Here is a 19,520-nt window from a genome sequence, read left to right as displayed (position 1 = left end):
AGTTCATTAAATCACTACAATGCTCTGATCCATACTGAACACACAACAGTACCACAGACATGAGTAAACCCACATTGGTACGATCAGAATCTAATCTCCTTATTCGACGATCAGATTTCAATCTCCAAAATTTTATTTATTTAGTTTTTAATCAGTTAAAAACACACAATAATAATTAAAGTCTCAGTTGTGAAATTCAGAGACTCAGCTGGAACTGAAACTTATCCTTCCAACCACAAAACTATGGAGTACATTAAAATAGTTGTATCCTATGTCTTTATTTTTGGCCTTTGTTTTTCTCTGAACTACAAACTCTTTTTTCTTACTAAAGTCATGATTACATCAATCCATGTATTTTGTGTGTGATATTCACATTCACCATACTATTCATTTCAAAGGCTAAAGGCAGAGAAATTTCCCATAGATAGAGGAAGAGGTTTAAATTCTGAAAATGAAAATAGAAAGTCGAAATTTTAAAATTGATCACAGCTCTACTTTATGGATAAACAATAAGTTAGACCGTCGCTTTCAATACCATTAACATCGTCACTTCTATCTTTCTTTCCAAACATTTCTTACTATTTTAAAATTAGACATAATATAATAAAAACCACATGGAAATTTTAAAATCTAACGTAAATTGCTCTTTCCTTTTTTTATCTGGTGAAGTCATGGACAAGACTTGCCCTATCCGCCACATTAAGCCTCCACGAAAGAAACGGAATGCCGCCGTGACCACCATCAGAATCACAGTTATTAGCTCCAGCGCCGCCGTAATCATCCATGAACCTAATCTCGTTTGCCGGATAGTTGCACGGGGCCCTCTGAGTCGTGTGATGACCCCACGAAGTAACATTATTGTTGTTACCAGTTGCAATACTGTAGTTGTTGTAGCCGGCGTTGTGATGACTGTAATGATCAACTGCTACGGTTGCAGCTCCGACGACGGCGTTTACTGAAGCCGCCGTGGTTCTTCTCTCTTCCTTTTTGAAACGAATGCCGCATGCGTTGCATAGGGACTGTAAATTCCAAAACCATCCATATCATTTAGCCATCAATATCACAATTTAATGTCGTTTTCAATAAATAAAGCTTATAGAGAATCGGATTTCTTTTTTTTCATTAAGGATGAAATAACTTCGTTCAAAAATCTTTTTATTTATATAAGAGGTCGCATTTGAAAGTTTCAAAAACATGTCCAATGAAAAGTAATCACCTCATTAACCATCAAAAGCACTATTCAATGATGTATACAATAAGTAGAGTTATATTCACAGTAAAAATCCGTTAAAAAAGTAGGAAAAAAAAAGAGAAAAAGAGGTGAAATGTCTACTTTTTTGCAATCATTGTTTTATTTGTTGATTATCCACAAGAAAATTCATTTTGTTGCGTATTAATAGGTTACCTTAGGGCCTCTAGGACCATTTCTCCATAGTGGAGTTGAGGTTGTGTCACAGTTAGCACAGCGTCTGGCAAGGAGAGACTCGCCACCGCCGCTGCCGTTGCCACCGGAGCAACCGCGTCCTTGCTTGATGGGATTAGCAATGGAGTAAGAAGGGACGTTACTAGGCGTCATTTTGGAGTTGTTGTTGTTTTTGTTTTGAAGCAAGTCCCAGAAGTTGGAGATGCAAGAAGACGCACCAGAAGGAGTAGAGCGTCTGCGTTTCTCATCCTCCTCACAAAGGCGTGTGGAAGGAGTTCCAAGAGAGAGAGTGCAGTCAACGACGGAGGAAGAGTAATAATCCTCGCCATTAGGCTCGTAAACGCCGCCGTTTTGCATGGAAAAGACCGTTGAGTAAGAGCCGGCGTTGGAGTTGTTGTTGTTGTAGCAGCAGCTTTGGTTGTGGTGGTGGAACATTCCGCAAGAATGACAATACTGCCCCTGCATTGAAGTATTGTAGGGAGTCTGCATCATCTCTCTCTCTAACTTTGAAAACCCCAAGTGTAAATTAAGAGAAGATAAAGAAACTCTGAAGAGATAGATTGAAGTAGCAGGTTTTTACGTTGGAGTGGAGTGAAGTGAAGAAAATAGAAGAGGGTCTCACACCTATATATAGAATCAGAGGTGTATATGCAGGTTTTTAGTAAAACGAATATTTAAAATCAATAGAATATGTGGGGACGCAGCTTTTTACGAAGAACATATTAATTTATAGTATCATTTAATCAAATGGGGTTAGTTTGCTTTTAAATGTTTTTTTATTACAAAATACGATGTACCAGTACATCAAGTTTTACAGCAAAGTAAAAAAATAAATTTAATCACTGTATATATTTTCTTGTTATACAACATATATATGCTTACGGTATCTGACTATGTCGATAATCAATTGAATCAAATAAACTTATTTTGAGTTAATTAGCTCATGTTTTTCTAATTCTAGTAGTCATTCTGTTTCACAATACTTGATGTTTTACCTCAATGTACACATATTAAGAAAAAAATTTTTTCTAAAAGATAGTTGTAAAAATACAATTTAAAAATCATTCAACCAATTACATAAATGACTATAATATCTAATTGGCTATACGGTTTCCAATAATGTTAAAAATAATATAAAAATATTATTTATTATGAAACAACAAAAATTTTCTAAAACACCATCTATTATGAAACGGAATAAATATAACAAAGACATTCCTTAAGGAGGTGATTAGCCTTTACAAAAAAAAGGATGACAAGGTATAGAAATGACATGACGACATACATTATAAAAATATGTAAAGACAAACAAATGTACTTATTGGTAATATAGTATTATATGGTCTGGATGATTTACCCTGAAAATAACGAATTTAGTAACGCTAATACACGGCTCTTTCACAAACTACGAGAATTAGTGTAAACTTCTATTCGATGTTTCATGAGTTATGAAAAAAAAATTATAGGGGAAAGTTAAATAGTTTTGTAATTAAGAAAAACTCGAAACTATGTAGAAAATCGAAATCATTCATTTAGAGGCTTCCAAAATCTTCAGAATAAACTTTGGCTAAATTTGTTTGACAAAAAAAACTTTGGTTAGATCTTAGTATTAATAAATGAGATGGTGGGATCGGTTGAAAAACATGCAAGTTTTGGACAACCATACATCATACATACAAACTCTTGTTAATTGATTATTACTTTTAAAAGTACTAATGATTATGTCACTCACACACGAATGTTTCCTATATCTACATAATTGTGAAAAGGATTTGAAATTATCTTCTTGTGGAGTAAAACCAAACATGCAAAATACTCGAAGAAGTAGAAGAAGGAGAGAGTGACGTGATGTTGATGGTCAAAATTTAGCCCACGTGACAAGGGGTGAGAGAGGAGATGAAGAAGAGTACAGTCATCACTGCAAAAAATCTCCGATCACGAGGATCAAATTTTGATTTTTTATTTGTTCTCTTCCAAATAAATCTCTGTCTCTTTCCGTATTTCTGCCCTAAAACCCTAATCTCACGCGCACCTGCCAACTCGCGCGTTGCCTCGTCCTTTTACTTCCACATCGCAGTCACACGTTCGATATCTGCTCAGCCTGATGTGGTTAATGATGATCCATGATGATGTAAGTAAAATGACTGAGATTTGGTTATTAGATTTCTTCAAAACTTGTAGCTATAGCTAGAGTCTACTCTACTCTTGTCGTCAACGAATACTAGTCTTCTTCCCTTATTTAATTGGGGTTGTTTTGTTTTTCTGAACATGTGTATGTTTATGTTTATGCTTTAATTAATTAAAACCCTCCATTTCTTCAAATCGTGGACACTCGATTGTTACATTTGCAGATAGATGGTAGGAGAAGCGCTTCAGTTGCATATATAGGCAGCAGTGGTGATGGAATGATGTATCTATTATTTTCTTACCTATATGTAAGTTTTTCAAAGATAAATACATAATCCAATTATATATTATTCTACGTTTTCAAATATCATTTTTAGTCTTGCGAATATTTGACAATGAAAGTTTTTACCTGACAAAAAAAATAAAACAAAAAAAAATAAAAAACCTTCCAAATGCCTAATACTAAGAAGAAAAATACTAAAATCTGAAAGAAAAAATATTAACTTTTGATAGTTGTGAGTATTACCAGGGGGGGGGGGGGGGGGGCTTTTACTTGACCACTGGAGGATGGCATATAGAAAAGTATTCAGTCACACCATGTGAAGGCCACATAATCAGAGTGGTATTTAATTTGGGTGGATTAGCTATATAATGAGAATCACAATATTTTGTTTTAATTTTTGGATAAGCTAGATGGTTAGAACCGACACCATATTGGAGGGTGTAATGCCCAACTTGCATTCTAAGAGGATTTTCAAGCTCGTTCCATTTTTACTGTATATTTTAGGATAAAATATTTTTAATCTTATTATAATTTTAAACTTACAATAGAATAAATTTTAAATTAATCTAAAACTAGCTAATAGTGTTATTTCATATTTATTCATTACTCAGTTTTGCAATATACAATAAAATTATTAACAAAACTTTATTTTGAAGTATAGAAGAAAAGTACATTGGAGTTGTTAAAAAAGCGAGATACATATAAAACATGCTATGAAATTATATCATAAAGTTGAGAAAAAAAACACAATGTATAAAACATTTTCAATAATCTTAGTGAAATATAACGTCTGGCGAAAAATATTCAGTGGTCTCGTTAGAAGTTAATTTAGGGGCGGAGGCAGATAATTTTTTTGTTGGGGGCACGAGTAAAATTAGTCAATGGATCAAACGTATATTTGATCAAAACAATGGGGGTGTATTAATTTATTCAGTAATTTACATGGAATTTTAAAAAGTTGTTGGGGGCAAATGACTCCTTCTCATACAATGTGGCTCCGTCATAACAACAACAAAACAAAAAAAAAACAACAATCATGGTCATGATATGGTTTGGTAACGTATCGAAATCCTATGAGAATCCAATTCCTTGTGGGAATTTTAATAAAGAGAATACGAAGTTAGAATCATAATGACACGAGAATATCCAGGAAGATTTGGATGAATATTTAGAGTAACAAGAAAAATATTGCATGAAAAGAAAAGCTAATAGATTAGATTGTGAATAACCCAAAAGATAAAGGGAAGAATCCTCTCTATTCAAGTGAAGTACCTTCCCAGAATCATCAAAGCAACAGCCCAATAAGCCTATCCATACACTTGTATGAATTATATATCTCCTTTTTATTCTATATTTTATATTTTTCATTTTTCATGTTAACTGAGCTTAGCAAGAGAGATATTCGACTCTTGAATCTTGATGGGTCAAAGAAGGACTCTCTAAAAAGGAAAGGTCAAAGAACTAATAATACTCCCCATAAATTTGATCTCGAACTATTGAAAAGAAACAAAGAAAAAGCTATTGGACCCACCACCTCCTAAATCATTACACCTAATAGTAATAACACATGATAAAATTATTTTCCTCTATAGCTAAAATTATAGTGATATACTGTCATACTGATATGGTACGGGGTACTTGTATATGTTTCGATGGATAATTAAGGTATATCTTTTTTTTTTTTTTTTGTAAAACCTGAGACTTTCATTAAATAATGTTTAAAGTCTATAGGACTTGTTTAGCAACATTATCGGCCCAAACATTAGCCGTATGATTAATAAATGAAAAAAAGATTGACTTAAATGAAGGAAGCAGAGAGTAGATATCTCGAAGCACACCGAAGATCTCAAGCTTGTTTTCCCTCTTCTTGATCGTATTCATGAGGATTTGAGAGTCAGAGAGTATTGAGACTGCATCGAGGCCGTGAGAGAGGGCAAAGTTTATGGCAGTTATTACTGCCAAGGTTTCTGCCATGAGGGGCGAGGAGACCGAAGTCAGGCTCGCTGAGTGCTGCGTTTTCGAGATCCGATCATCAATGATCCAACCAAGCCCTGCTTCACCCGTTGATGGATTCCATGCCGCATCGGTGTAGATAGACATGAGTCCAGCAGTATTAGGATTTAGTTCGACTCTGATCACCGGGATCATCGGTTTTGGGGATGGGCACGGTTGCGCCCTTATCCATTCTTTCGCTTCTGTAATCGCCTTCAAGATTGTCTCTTTGGGAGTTAGGAGTCGTTTTTCAAACAGGAGCAAATTTCTTGCTTTCCACAGGGACCAAACGATCCAGGCTGCAAGGGTTCCAGGTCCAATCCCCACTGGTGGGAGGGAGGGTAACATCCTAGCCTTTTCCCAACCCTCAATGGTCGTAGCGGCGTCTTGTGGGTTGAAATGGCCTGCAAGTGGAGCCAACTCCCAGACTTGTACCGCAAACGGGCAGTGGAAAAGAAGGTGCGCGACTGATTCTTCTGTATTGCAACGCTTACAGAGAGTAGATATCGGTATGTTTCTGATAGCGAATTGTTCTCCTACTGGTAGAGCTCCATGTAGGGATTTCCATAGAAAGATCTTAATCTTTTTCGTTGTTTTGATGTTCCATACAGACGTGAGCCACTTGACTGTATCCACTGGCGTTGTAGGAGTTGAAGGAGTTGAGTTGGCCTCTGTTTCCGTTGCAGCTAAGTATCCAGAACGTGTGGAAAATTCTCCAGAGGGGTTCTTTAACCAGACTAACTCATCAGATCTCCCTAACCTACTAGGTCTGATCTTTAAAATTTGTTCTTTGTGGAAAGGGAGCACCTGTTCAAGTTTCTCAACATCCCAATCAGTGCTTCCAGGGAGGAATAGGTCAGAGACTTTGAGATGTTGGAGGTGTTCCGGAGCCGGCCCAAACGGTCTTACTTGTTCACAATGTGAGAGCCATGGCTCTGACCATATCTCTATGCTTTCCCCCGATCCTACCATCCATCCCAGTTGGTTCTTGAGAATGTCTCTTCCCATGAGTACGCCTCTCCAGCCATGTGAGGAGGAGGAAGGTGCTTGACACTTTAGGAAGGTTTCAGATTGGCAGTATTTCCCCAGAAGGCACCGAGCCATGAGACACGTAGGGTTCTTCAGGATACGCCAGCCAATCTTTGCTAAGAGGGCGTCATTGAAAGTGGTAACATCCTTAAACCCGAGCCCCCTTTGCTTTTCGGCTTTGCCATTTTGTCCCACGCTACCCATGAAATCTTTTTCTTTCCAGGTTCCGAGTCCCACCAGAATCTTGTGAGTGTTGATTGGATGTTAGCGCAGACAGATTGCGGGAGTTTAAAGCAAGACATGGAGTGGGAGGACATTGGAGCTAGGACACTCTTTGTCATAACCATTTTACCCGCCGTTGAGAGAAATTTAGAAAACCAGCTGACTGCTCTTTGATGGATCCTGTCCACCACAGAGGCAAACAAATCCTTCTTCTTACGACCAAAGTGCTCAGGAAGCCCTAGGTATTTTCCCACACCTCCCTCCTTTTCAATTCCCAGCACGTCTTTCATCAGTGCACGAGTACTTGGGTTTGTTCTTTTGGAGAAGAAAATTGATGACTTCTGCTTATTGATAAGTTGTCCTGAGACTGATTCATATGTTGCGAGGAGAGTCTTTAAGGCTTCCGCATTCTTTTTATTTGCCTTGCAGAAAAACATTGTGTCATCGGCAAATAGAAGATGATTGAGGCTGGGGCAGTTTGATGCAATAGAGATTCCTTTCATGCGACCAGTGGATTGAGCCTCAGCGCATAGACCCGTCAGGACTTCAGAGCAAAGGATGAACAGGTATGGCGAGAGCGGGTCACCCTGCCTTATTCCTCTCCCTGGTTTCACATAGCCTCTTGTAGCTCCATTGATAATGAAAGTATAGGTCACCGTACTTATACATTGTATAATCCAGTTGATAACCATAGGATGAAAGTTCAATTTACTCAGCACCATTTGTATGAAGTCCCACTCTAGCCTGTCGTAGGCTTTACTCATATCAGTCTTTATAGCCATAGAGAATTGCTTATCTGCTTTAGAGTTCTTTAAGTAGTGGAGAACCTCGTGAGTGATAAGAACGTTGTCTGATATTGCTCGTTTTGGAACGAATGCAGATTGCGTTTCCGAGATGAGTTTTTGGAGTATTGGTTGGAGACGCCTTGAGAGGAGCTTGGATATAGTTTTGTAGTAGACATTGCACAAAGCAATGTGCCTGTAATCCGCTGTGGTCTTAGCTCCAGTTCCCTTCGGGATTAGTCTCACATGGGTTTCATTTATGGTTCTCGGCATGTTACCGGACTTAAAGAAATCCTGAACCCCCAGGATTATATCTCTCCCCACCACTTCCCAATTTGACTGAAAGAAGCAGGCCGAGAAGCCGTCTGGCCCTGGGGCTTTCTCTGGGTGGATAGAGAATAACGCCTCTTTGATTTCCTCTGCTGAAGGTATTGCCTTGAGCTTTTCATTCTGCTCGTTGGTAACACAAGGTTTAATTGCCTTTGATATCACTTCCTCCATATATTCTAGGCTGGAGACATTTGGCGTAAACAAGTTGCAGAAGTATCTTTCGATAGTAGCAGCTATTTCTTCTTCTTTGAAAACGATCACCCCCTCTTCATTCTCTATCATAGCAAACTTGTTAATGGCTTTTCTCTTTTTTGTAGAAGCATGGAAAAATCCGGTGTTCTTGTCTCCAAGATGCAGCCAAATTTGTCTAATTCGTTGTTTCCAGTAATTCTCCTCTGTTATGTAAGCTTTGAGTAGGTCTTTCTTCAAAGACTCCAAGAGCTCGAGGTCTGGGTGCAAGGAAATAGTTTGTTCCTCAATTCGCTGTTTTAGTTGATCCAGGTGGGCTCTATTTTCCTCTCTCTGCTGTTTTGCCCATTTGATTATAGCAGCTCTACATTTGTCTATCTTCTGTTTGACTTTGAGACTGCTATTATGGGCCCAAGCTTCTTCTACAATTTTCCTAACTTCCAGGTTCTTGTTTAGACTGCGATCATATCTGAAGATGCCCTTCTTTTTCATCCGCAGGGGTTCTAAGTAAGTGATGACGGGTCTATGATCAGAGCTTTCAAAGCGTAGATATTCGCAACGACCTGAGGGGTAAGTCTCTGCCCCTGCACTGTTGGCTAGGGATCTGTCCAATCTGCACTTTACTTCATGTGTCCCTCGTTTTCCCTTCCATGATAGACATTCCCCACTATGTTGTAGGTCGTAGAGATCACCTTCTGATAGGAATTCTCGAAAATCAGTGAAGGAAGCTTCAGTTCTTTCAGGTCCCCCCTCCTTCTCGTGGTTGCCTGTAATATCATTGAAGTCTCCCGTTACAAGCCATGCTGAGTCTCTAATAAGCGCCAAGGAGGTGAGGAAATTCCATGTCTGTTTTCTTCTTCTTTTATCAGTATTACCATACACAAAGGTCACGTAAGAAGAGCTTCCTTCATATATGATTTTTGTATCAAAATAGCTATTACAAGAGGAGACAATTTTTAGATCAAGCCAGTCTTTCCATAGTAAAGCGAGACCTCCTCCTGCAACTCCATGTGGTGGTATAGTCTTCAGGTTAGTGAAGCCCAAATTTTCAAGTTTTTTTGAGACCACACGGTGGGGATTTTTTGTTTCTGAGAGAAAGATGATGTCTGGGTCATATTGTTTACAGATCTCTCGCCATCTCTGAACTGTCCAAGGGTTCCCCATCCCTTGGCAGTTCCAAACCACCACTTTTAAGGAAGAGGACAAGGCGGATTTTGAAAATCCCCCCCTGCTGCTCTTCTTGAGGGCCTAGCATTCGACGGTCCAGAGTGTGTAGGTCTGCTTGAGGGACCTGTACCATTTCCGTGAGGCCTCTTTGACTTATTTTTGCCTTTGTTCCCCTCTCTAGGAGGGATATTCCTTATGATGTTCTCCTCATTTCGAGGGATTGTTTTTGAAATTTTTGCAGCTTTCAGTACCTTTCTCTTTCTCAGCCCCGCATTGATCATGGTTAAAGAGAGAGGTGTGGTTCTTCTCAGGTGAGGTTTTCCCACTCTCCTCTTCTGATGCTGTTGGGCGGATTGAGGTAGAGGGTCCTGGTCTTGAGGTGATCCTCTAGGGCCCAGACGATCAAATGCAGATTGAGATTCACTTATAGGTCCCAATCTTTGCGCGATAGGAGTACGTGCTGGCGAGACTTCAGGAAATGGTTCCGTAATTTGCAAGCCATTGGGAACCATGTTGCTTCTGGCAAGTCTGTATGCGGCTTCTTCGATTTCCCCCTGCTCCTCCGCCTGTCGGAGTCTCTCCTTTCGCGCTGCACTTTCAGTAGGGTCCTAACAGTTTGTGTATTGAACCATATATCCTCTGATTTCATCTCTTGCTTGACTTATAGCTTCCTCAGGCATGTCTATTGAGCGAGAAGGGACCCTATTGTTTTGGAGGGTTGGTCCGCTAGGTCTCGAAGACTCAGTTTTCTCCAAGAGTTGGGGGTTATAGTCTCTTTGGGTCGGCTTTTCCACCCATAAGGACCTAGAGGTTTGTGGCAGTTGATGCCCCCGACGGCTCTCTGTCTGTTCGTAGCGTCTGTACTCTCTGGATTGGTAAGTGTTAGTGCTTTCTTCTCTTTTTCGGTGCTCATATCTAGGTCTGTCTCTAGGGGACCCCCTTGCAGTGATTGTTCTCTCTGTAGATGGAGGATTGTATCCCTTGTACGGTTCAGCCCTCCTTTCATAAGATTTGTGTCTTCTTTCAGGCTCTGATCTGTTATCTCTTCCAGAGTTTGAGATCCTGGTATTTTGAGAGGAAGACTTGTGATAGCTTTGGAGATGTGATCTCGAATAGTTGGATGCTCCCCTAGGAGCGGTTTGAATCTCTAAACGTTAAAACTTTGATCTCATGATATGAAAGAATAATATGTATGCTGAAAAAAATCCAAAAAATTGAACATGTAAGGAATCAGATGTAAAACATGTACAGCTTGAAATGGTGAAAGTCTTATAGCTGAACAAATTACACATACTATGTCTGATTAAATACACAAATTTAGACCAATTTAGGAGGCTTTGCTTCGAGTTATCCCTTTACAATTTCAAATCCGATGACCGTTTATGGATGAACACTTAAGTGGAAATATATCAGACCAGTTGCTCCATATTATATATTCTCTAAATTAATTTGAATTTTGATCCGCAGTACCTATATTAAACAAAAAAAGGAGGCGCAACAATTGTGATCAAAAGACGAACTTATTTATTGGTAAGCTATCCTGTTGTTGCGCAGTTATCATATTCGAACATTTAGAAAAAAACATTTGAAAACAATAATTTTAAAATAAAAGGGCAAAAATCAGATCGTCTTGAGATTGCTGAAACTTAGTTCGACTATACGACCACTTTCCAAAAGATGCTCTGTCGAACGTTAATATTTATACAGTTTAAAATCTCTAATTATTGTACGTAGTCTATATTTATAGTAATTTTGTAAAACTCGAAACGTAAAACTGTGATAACCCCGAGACACAAAGCGTTACGTTTCGCCACTACATGCAAAGCTACTTATATCTCACACGACCCAACAAGCCGTGACCAATACGCTCCCATCCTACCACCAGTTTTTGAACTCACGGGCTTGCAGGCGCCTTGTTATGTAGTGATACGAATAAACCAAGCACTTCGCTAATGCCCATAAATAAACTACGTATAATCTATATTATTAAAAAATAAATACCCATTTGAAAATATTCTTACTTTATTAATTAAACATTTTTTTCTTGTCTTTTTCAGTTGCATTTATAAAATATTCTAAAACGAATAAAACTACCTAATTTATTACTTGTGTTTTCAGTTACATTAATGAAATATGCTTAAATGAATTTAAACTTCGTATTTTATTGTTTGTCTTTTTCAGTTCTCTTAATGAAATATCCTTAAATTAATTTGGACATAATGTCATTTAATCAACCAAAAAAACTCATGAGTTATCCTTACGTGCATAATTTTAATAATAGAGATTTTTAAAAACGTGCATCATTAAAATGTTACCTAAAACATGCAACACTATAATATATAAAATGCATCAATAAAACTAAAATTTGACTCACACAATTGTACGGATATTATTTTCAGTTGATTAAATTTAAAAATAATTATTTATTCAAAAAATATTTAAGAATGACTATGTTTTTAAAAATTATATGGTATTATTTGCTCATAACTCATTTGTCATTTGATAAATTGTTAGAAAGAAAATTTTAGCATAATATAACTCAGTGTCATTTGCTAAATTTATGGTTTTTTTAATTTTTTTATTATTTAATTATAATATTTTTATTTATTTGAAAGATAAATGAATTTTATTTCAAACAATATTTTTGTAAATGTATTTTTTTTTAAATAATCAATTAAAATTGTTATTATCAATGAATATCATTATTTTTGACATAATTTGAGTTTTCGTTTACATCAAAACTTATCATATTTTAGGATAATTTTAATTTAAAATGTAATTTTCATATTTTTCAAACAAATTCTAAAAATATTTTTTAAATATTTTGTTATAATTGTTAAAAAAAATATTGAGTTACATTTCAAATAAAAAGGTAAAGATATGAAAAATATTCTAATTAAAATATGTAAAATTTAATATAGTTTTAAGGAAATGGTCAAAATAAAAAAAAATTACATATAAAATAATCATGATTTTTGTTAACTGGGCGGATCATTATTTATATGATATCGCACACGAAAGAAAAATTTTTGTTTCTAAAATTATCTAATTAACTCTATACTCATTTTTTATATTTTTTATATGATATCACACATTCATAAAAAAATAGATAGTTTTAGATGCAAAAAAAAATATTTACTTAATGAATATAATATGAACGAATATTACAAATACATCATTTAATAAAATAAATAATTAAAAACTGAAAATTCATATCCGCGCTGACGCGCGGATCATGGTCTAGTTAAATTGAAGGCACGAGATCAGATTTTCGTAATTATACACCGGGATTTGCTTGATAAGGAAATTTAATTTACTAATTATTTACATTCTTATTTGTTCACAATATTAACTTTCCAGCAATCATTTTAAAATTTTCACAATTGTAAATATTTATAAAAATATCTTTGTTCTTATCAGTCTTAACCCATGTTCCGAACTATGCTAGGCGTTAGTCGGACGGTGATCTCGGGCCTAGCGAGTTAGCAAACAATCAGGGATTAAACAGAGTATACGCAGAACCTAGTTTTTATATATTTTAATTATATCGTACGTATATAGAATAAATATGTGAGGATGTACCAACAAGATCACGTGGTCTAGTGATCTGTTTTCCTATTTACAGTTTAAAGCACGTGGGTTTGAACCAGTGTAAGCTCATTTACACTCATTTTTTACGATTTTCGTTTAATGAATACGAAATGACAATTTTACCCTTATCTTCAACCTTTGTTTCTGCGATTTACAGAGCTTCAATGTCCCCTTTTTCAAATTTTTCATTATTTTAGAGATTTTGCAAGCGATTCTAGTAGGTTTTATACGAATATGATAGATCTATAACATAAATTATAATTTAGCACCCAAAATTTTGATCTTTTGCGTGAGTTTTCAATTCGCCGCCTAAACCCACCGATTTCACCTCTACGCCATGGTGACCTTCCGATGACCCTTTAATCGAGCGAGTTCTCGGCCAGACGGGCGCGTTTTCGAACATGGATCTTAACTAATAATGAAAATTCAAACAAGCTTGTAAGACCATCCCCAACAGAGAGATGATGAAGAGTGTCTACTCATTATTATACTATAAAAAAATGACGACACTAAACAAATGTATCTCTTCTTATAAGTTTTTAAAACCGATTAGAACTTCATTTTCTTAAATCTTAACTTGTGTTCTTTCTATTGGTTACAAATTCTTTTCTTTTAAAATTAATTTTTAATCAGTTAATAAAGTGAACAAATAATAATAATTTATCTATATTTTACTTCAAAATTGAAAAAATAGAGTGGAAAATAGAGCGATAAAAAAAAAATCAAAGCATTTAATGTTTTTATTTATTTTTTCATCGTTCCATTTCCCACTCCATTTTTTCAATTTTGGGGTAGTGGAGTTGAAGATGCTCTTAGATACTCAATTTGAGTCTTTTACCGTTGTCATGCCCTAAGAGCATCTCCAAAAATATTCTTTATTATAGAGTTTGCAAAACTCTATATTTGAAGTTTCAAGGTGTTATTTTCCAAAAGCAAAACTTCAAATTTAACTTCAAAATTATTTGTAATTTACACTATGGTGCTTATATTTGTCATAATTAATATAAATCCATAAAACTTTTATAAATAACTAGTACATATATAAAAATATTATAGTAATATTAATTAATAAAATTTTACACTAAATTATAAAATTATAAATAGAAATACATAATTAAATATTAATATACAAACAAAATACTACATTATTACATAAAATTATTTTCTTAATGCTCCATTTTCGGTCACACATAATTTGTTTGGACAATATTTTAAAACTTTCGGAGCAAATTTACTCGATTATTAGTGTCGCTGTAATATTTAAATTTGTGTAATAATTATGTCTTCATGTATTTTTCTTAAAAAAAATTGTTAAGTTCTTTTTGTAATATTCTTGTTGTCTAATTCTTATTTTAAAATATTATAAATATGATGTATAATTAATTATAAGAATTAAGATGCAAATAAAAAAATGAAACTTCAAATTTAGAGTTTTGAAGTTCTTTTCTGGAGAGCAAAAAAATTTTATATTTGAAGTTATAGAGTTTCTATTAGAGATGCTCTAATAAAACTAAAAACGAGAGTTCAGAGAATCATTAACTTGTTTAACTCTAATCCGCAATGAAAATTAGATAAAATTACAATCTTAAAAAGCTAATTTTAGTATATCAATATGTTTGAACAAAAAAAATACCTTACTCAGATTTAATTTGAATTTACATTTTAGTATATACATATTCACAAAATTGTTAACAAAGAGTTTTAAATATTAACGCTGGGTTGGGTTAGTGGTTTGTAGAAACTTGAAACTCGAGTTTTCTAATTTTCCTGTTGAGATGACGGGTTTGTGCCCCTTCAGCGTATTACCAAAGACTGCGTCTTGTTCAAGAGGATTAGACCATCTCCAATGTATTACTCCATTTTCTACTTCAAAATAGAGTAACTCCAAAATGTAGTTGAGTTTTGCTCCAATGTATTACTCCATTTCCTACTCCAAAATAGAATATTTTAAATATATATTATGTTTTATGTTTATTAAAAAATTAGTAATATCACCTTTCATTTATACTATTTGTAAAATAGTTCATTTTCATATGTATGATCTTGTATGTTTTATATTATATATCTTTTGTATGGTGCTTATCTTTTATTTTTTATATGTATGGTATTTTATGTTTTATACTATATATATTTTGTTGCATAAAATAGTTCATTAGATGGATATTTATATAATTAAGAAATATTAACACTAATTTTTATAATATATATAGTAAAATAATATTTATATATTTATTTATAATAATATTCTATTGAAAACGAAAATATTTAGAAATATAGGACCTTTTTATACATAAAAAAGTTCAACTCCATTTTGGAGTAATGAGTTGGTTTACTCCATATTTGGAGTAATCATATCTATTACTCCATTTTGAAGTGGGTTTTGGAGTGGGATTGGAGATGATTTTACTGCAAAATGGAGTTTGGAGTGGGTTTTGGAGTAGGGTTGGAGATGCTCTTAGTACCTTCTGATTATCAGAAAAAAAAAAAAACAAAGAACAAATGAAAAAGACTGTTCGTAGTCCGCTACGAGAGCAGTAAAACTACTTGGTGTTTGATGATGATGCAAAATGCAAATGATGATGACCATGTATTCGGTGGATTCGGCAGGACCCACAAAGTTCCAAAAATGTTTTCGCCAGTTCCAAGAAAACATAAAGCGAGGGAGAGAGATCGTATTTTTGGTGCAGACGAGTGAATTAGTTGAATTAACCCATTTTGTCGTTAATCAGAGTGCCACGTGGACACATGTAGCTAGATTTAGTTTCCGCATGCATGCATGCATGTAAAGTAACCAAATGATAACTTAGTAAATAACTAATTTAAACTAATGTTTAGTTTATTTTAATATAATATAGTATGTGTTGGTTTATGAGTTGTTCCTCAAAAGTTACAAAACACGACTGGAATGTTTCTTCTCTCTGCCCTTTTGATGGATTCTGCGTTCTCTTTTATTTTTGTTTGAAAATTCTGTTTGTATGGTGTGTGTTCTTAAAAATGAAAAATCATTACAGGGGTTGCTAACTAAGAATGATTTCTGCTTTCATAATATACATTAAAAGTAATGTGAATACTATTGTCTATAGGTAGATATAAATATAGTTGTATACAAAATATAAGGTTTTTTGGAGGAAGAAAATTGTAGACTAAATTATTATACTATGGCAAAACTAGTGTACTTTGTTATATTTCTCATCTAATTTTTTTTTCCAAAGAATTGCAATTTAGCATGTCGCTTCTGTTACCTAACAAAAAAGGATGTCGCTTCCAAATACCCCGTGATTTTTTTTTTCGTTAAACGGTTAACTATGTTTTATGTAGTATATAAAAGTATAACAGTTCAGTTTCAGCTGTCCTATGTTTAGACTAGGCCTGGGCATAAAATCCGGAATCTGAAATCCGAACCGAACCCGAACCGAAAAACCCGACCCGTTATCCGACCCGAAACGTAAAAAATATCCGAACGGATCTTGTAGGGTGGTACAAAAAATATCCGAACCCGAAGTGTTATTAACCGAAATCGAACGGGTAACTCAAAAAATTTGAAATTAATAGTCAATATAAATATTTTGAAATATATATAAGTATTCCAATTATTAAATTTAATATTTGTGGTAATATTATATATAATAATAACTATTAAAATTCTAATAAATGCTTTAAGTACACAATTAGTTATAAATAAGTATTTTATGATTTGCTCATTGAAATAAAAAGTCTACTCTCTATAAGTCAATACATATTGTTTACAAATGATGTTTGTTTTAATGCTTGATTTAATATTTTATTGTTATTTTATCAATTTTATATGTGATAGATTAATTTTTATTTAATTTAGATGTTTTTATTTATGTTTTACTTCAAAAAATTTGTTTTTTACTTTGGTTATATCCGAACCGAACCGATATAACCCGAATCCGTACGATATATGATTACTTTTTGGGTTTTATGATGCAATACAATTTTGAACCGAATCCGAAGTGTTATTATCCGAACCCGATCCGTACTAATAAAATTTTAGTATGGGACCTAGAAGCGTAAATCCGAAAATCCGAAAATCTGAAAAACCCGATCCGAATGCCAACGGGTACCGAACGTCCATGCCTAGTTTAGACCATTTTTTTTGTCTACGGCTCATGTATCTTCATGTTGTCGCCTCCAAAGCGTCTCTTCACATTTCTTAAGGATCTCATGTTTAAAATTCTTAGAACATGGGTAACATGGGTTCTTAGGATGAGATTTTTAGCGAAATATAAGAAACCGTCTTTTAACTTTTAAATAAAAAAACTAAGAATATCACCCTAAGTACCATCATTAATCATGCTCTTAGTATAATTCATACTTTTGTATTTAGTCAAAGTGGTATGGTTGACTGGAACATAGGCGTAGTATATTTTTCCTTTGATTTTTAAGTTAATACCACAAATTATCTTATACATTTTTTTCAGATTATCTTATGCATATATAAGCTTTGATAAATTATTAGTATATCTAAAAATCTTAGGGATGTATGACGGATATAATTCTGTAACAATTTATTCGTTTATGGGTAATGGCGATGAATCAACCGCATACATCAAATGAGATGAAAGTGGCAGAGGCAAAAGAAAAGCAATAGAAACAAATGTAGGAATGGTCCAATGTATGTGAAGATTGCAAAAGTGGAAAAGGAAAATTGTTGGACCAACAAGAGGAATGCCCCAAGATTGGGAGAGGTATCAATCATGATACAAAACATAAGATATGAATATATAAATATGATCAAAGGTAGTCACTTTGGTCCATGGTACATCTTTGCTAGCTTGACCAATTCTTCTAGGACACAAACGTATGTTGGATTTGTTGTATCATCTTTACCCAACAAGTTTGTCTTTTTAAAATATATACTATATTTTTGGTCCTAACGATAACTCCACTTTGAATCTTCCACTTATTATTCTTTTGTCTTCGACACAACACAGTTTTTTCAACTTTTTTCTTGTTCTTGTAGCTCAATAGCTTTAGAGCATAAAGAGGGAGACACACTAGAGCAAAAAGAGAGACATTCCATCTTAGTTCGGACAATCGTCGAAAATATAATCTTGTAACTACTTTAGATATCCAAAGTGCCCTGCCAAAGCAAGATAGAAGCAACAGCTTAAAAAAACCAAGAATTCGATTCAACAAACTGATTACTACTTAGAAATATATAGTCCCCCAGCCCACATATAGTAAAATTTGGTCATTGGCCTTAAGCTTATGTTATAAAAAAACATTTTCAAATACGTAGAAGAAATAGTTAACAAGGAAAACATGTCCTAAAACTTATTAAACACAATTTATGCGCCCTAATGAGCTGTATATCTGACGTACCACGGTAAAACGTCTATTTCATACCTAACATGTTGCAATATGTTCAATTCATACCCGATTTATATGTCCGTGTTAAAACATATCTGAACTTTCAAAAAATTCAAATAACATACCTAATGTTTATTTTCTTAGCCAAATCATACTTTGGTCGCCACATCAACTGCCACATCATCAAATTTTGCTGACTTGGATGTTACGTCAGCTAATTTTGCTGACTTGGATGCTACGTCAGCTAATTTTGGTGACGAAGATGTCACATGTACATTTTAAAAATAAGCAAAATAGTCGTTTTATAAAAAAAAAATTTTTAGAAAATGTAAATTTTAGAAATTTTTATTATTTAGTGAAATTAACAAAAATAATTAAAAAATTAAATTTTAATCTTATATAAGAGATAGATTTGTAAATGTTTCGATCATATCACAATACCGTCCTTATAAGAGTTATATATGTGTTGTAATTATTCAAATTCAATGCTAGTATTGCAGCCGTGTTCCTCTCGATTAATTATGGTTGTGTTTATTTAAAAAAAATTATGATATGTTAATCTAAATTCTTTAAATGTAAATAACATATTCATAATTGATTATGGTTGTGTTTATTTAAAATATTTATGATATGTTAATCTAAATTGTTTAAATGTAAATATGAGTAACACAATACAACAGTAGTATTGAATTTGATACATTACAACATATATAACTCTTATAAGTACGATATTATGATATGATAGAAACATTTATGGATATATTTATCGGGAAAGCGGTCATTTCATACCCAACATATCGCGATATGTTAAATTTATACTCGATTTATATGATCATGCTAAAACATACCTGAACTTTCAAAAATTTCAAATAGCATACCTAATGTTTATTTTTTTGGCCAAATCATACCCTAGTCGCCACATCAGCTGACACATGATCTATTTTTGCTGATCTAGATGCTACGTCAGCTAATTTTGTTGACGAAAATGCCACGTGTACATTCTTTTTTAAAAACCAAAATAATCATTTTATAAAAATATTTTTTTAGA

The 19,520-nt window shown here is 34.1% G+C and overlaps 2 protein-coding genes across 2 annotated transcripts; both read right to left on the bottom strand.

The window, feature by feature from the left end:
- Positions 1-452: 452 nt before the first annotated feature.
- LOC106399908 (GATA transcription factor 18) lies at positions 453-2,211 on the bottom strand. Its single transcript, XM_013840353.3, has 2 exons — positions 1,406-2,211; positions 453-1,019 (listed from the first exon to the last, which is right to left on the bottom strand). Exons 1-2 carry the CDS (start codon positions 1,913-1,915, stop codon positions 657-659), a joined length of 873 nt encoding a protein of 290 aa, XP_013695807.1. The 5' UTR covers positions 1,916-2,211; the 3' UTR covers positions 453-656.
- Positions 2,212-5,558: 3,347 nt separating this feature from the next.
- Positions 5,559-10,056, bottom strand: LOC111209007. Its single transcript, XM_022708717.1, has 3 exons — positions 9,669-10,056; positions 7,199-9,282; positions 5,559-7,097 (listed from the first exon to the last, which is right to left on the bottom strand). The coding sequence occupies exons 1-3, from the start codon at positions 10,054-10,056 to the stop codon at positions 5,559-5,561; spliced, it is 4,011 nt and encodes a 1,336-aa protein (XP_022564438.1).
- Between the last annotated feature and the right edge of the window lie 9,464 nt (positions 10,057-19,520).

This window comes from Brassica napus, chromosome C8 (assembly GCF_020379485.1).
Source record: "Brassica napus cultivar Da-Ae chromosome C8, Da-Ae, whole genome shotgun sequence".
Taxonomy (NCBI): domain Eukaryota; kingdom Viridiplantae; phylum Streptophyta; class Magnoliopsida; order Brassicales; family Brassicaceae; genus Brassica; species Brassica napus.
This window is presented reverse-complemented; position numbering and strand designations above follow the sequence as displayed.

What these genes read in the sequence shown, in the direction of transcription:
- LOC106399908 (XM_013840353.3), bottom strand. Translation starts at nt 1,915, where the DNA reads ATGATGCAGACTCCCTACAATACTTCAATGCAGGGGCAGTATTGTCAT. An exon ending in ATGGTCCTAGAGGCCCTAAG is followed by an intron (nt 1,020 to 1,405) that starts GTAACCTATTAA and finishes TGGAATTTACAG; the next exon opens with TCCCTATGCAACGCATGCGG.
- LOC111209007 (XM_022708717.1), bottom strand. Translation starts at nt 10,056, where the DNA reads ATGGTTCCCAATGGCTTGCAAATTACGGAACCATTTCCTGAAGTCTCG. An exon ending in GCCTCACGGAAATGGTACAG is followed by an intron (nt 9,283 to 9,668) that starts GTCCCTCAAGCA and finishes TCATATATGAAG; the next exon opens with GAAGCTCTTCTTACGTGACC. An exon ending in TCTCAACGGCGGGTAAAATG is followed by an intron (nt 7,098 to 7,198) that starts GTTATGACAAAG and finishes AACACTCACAAG; the next exon opens with ATTCTGGTGGGACTCGGAAC.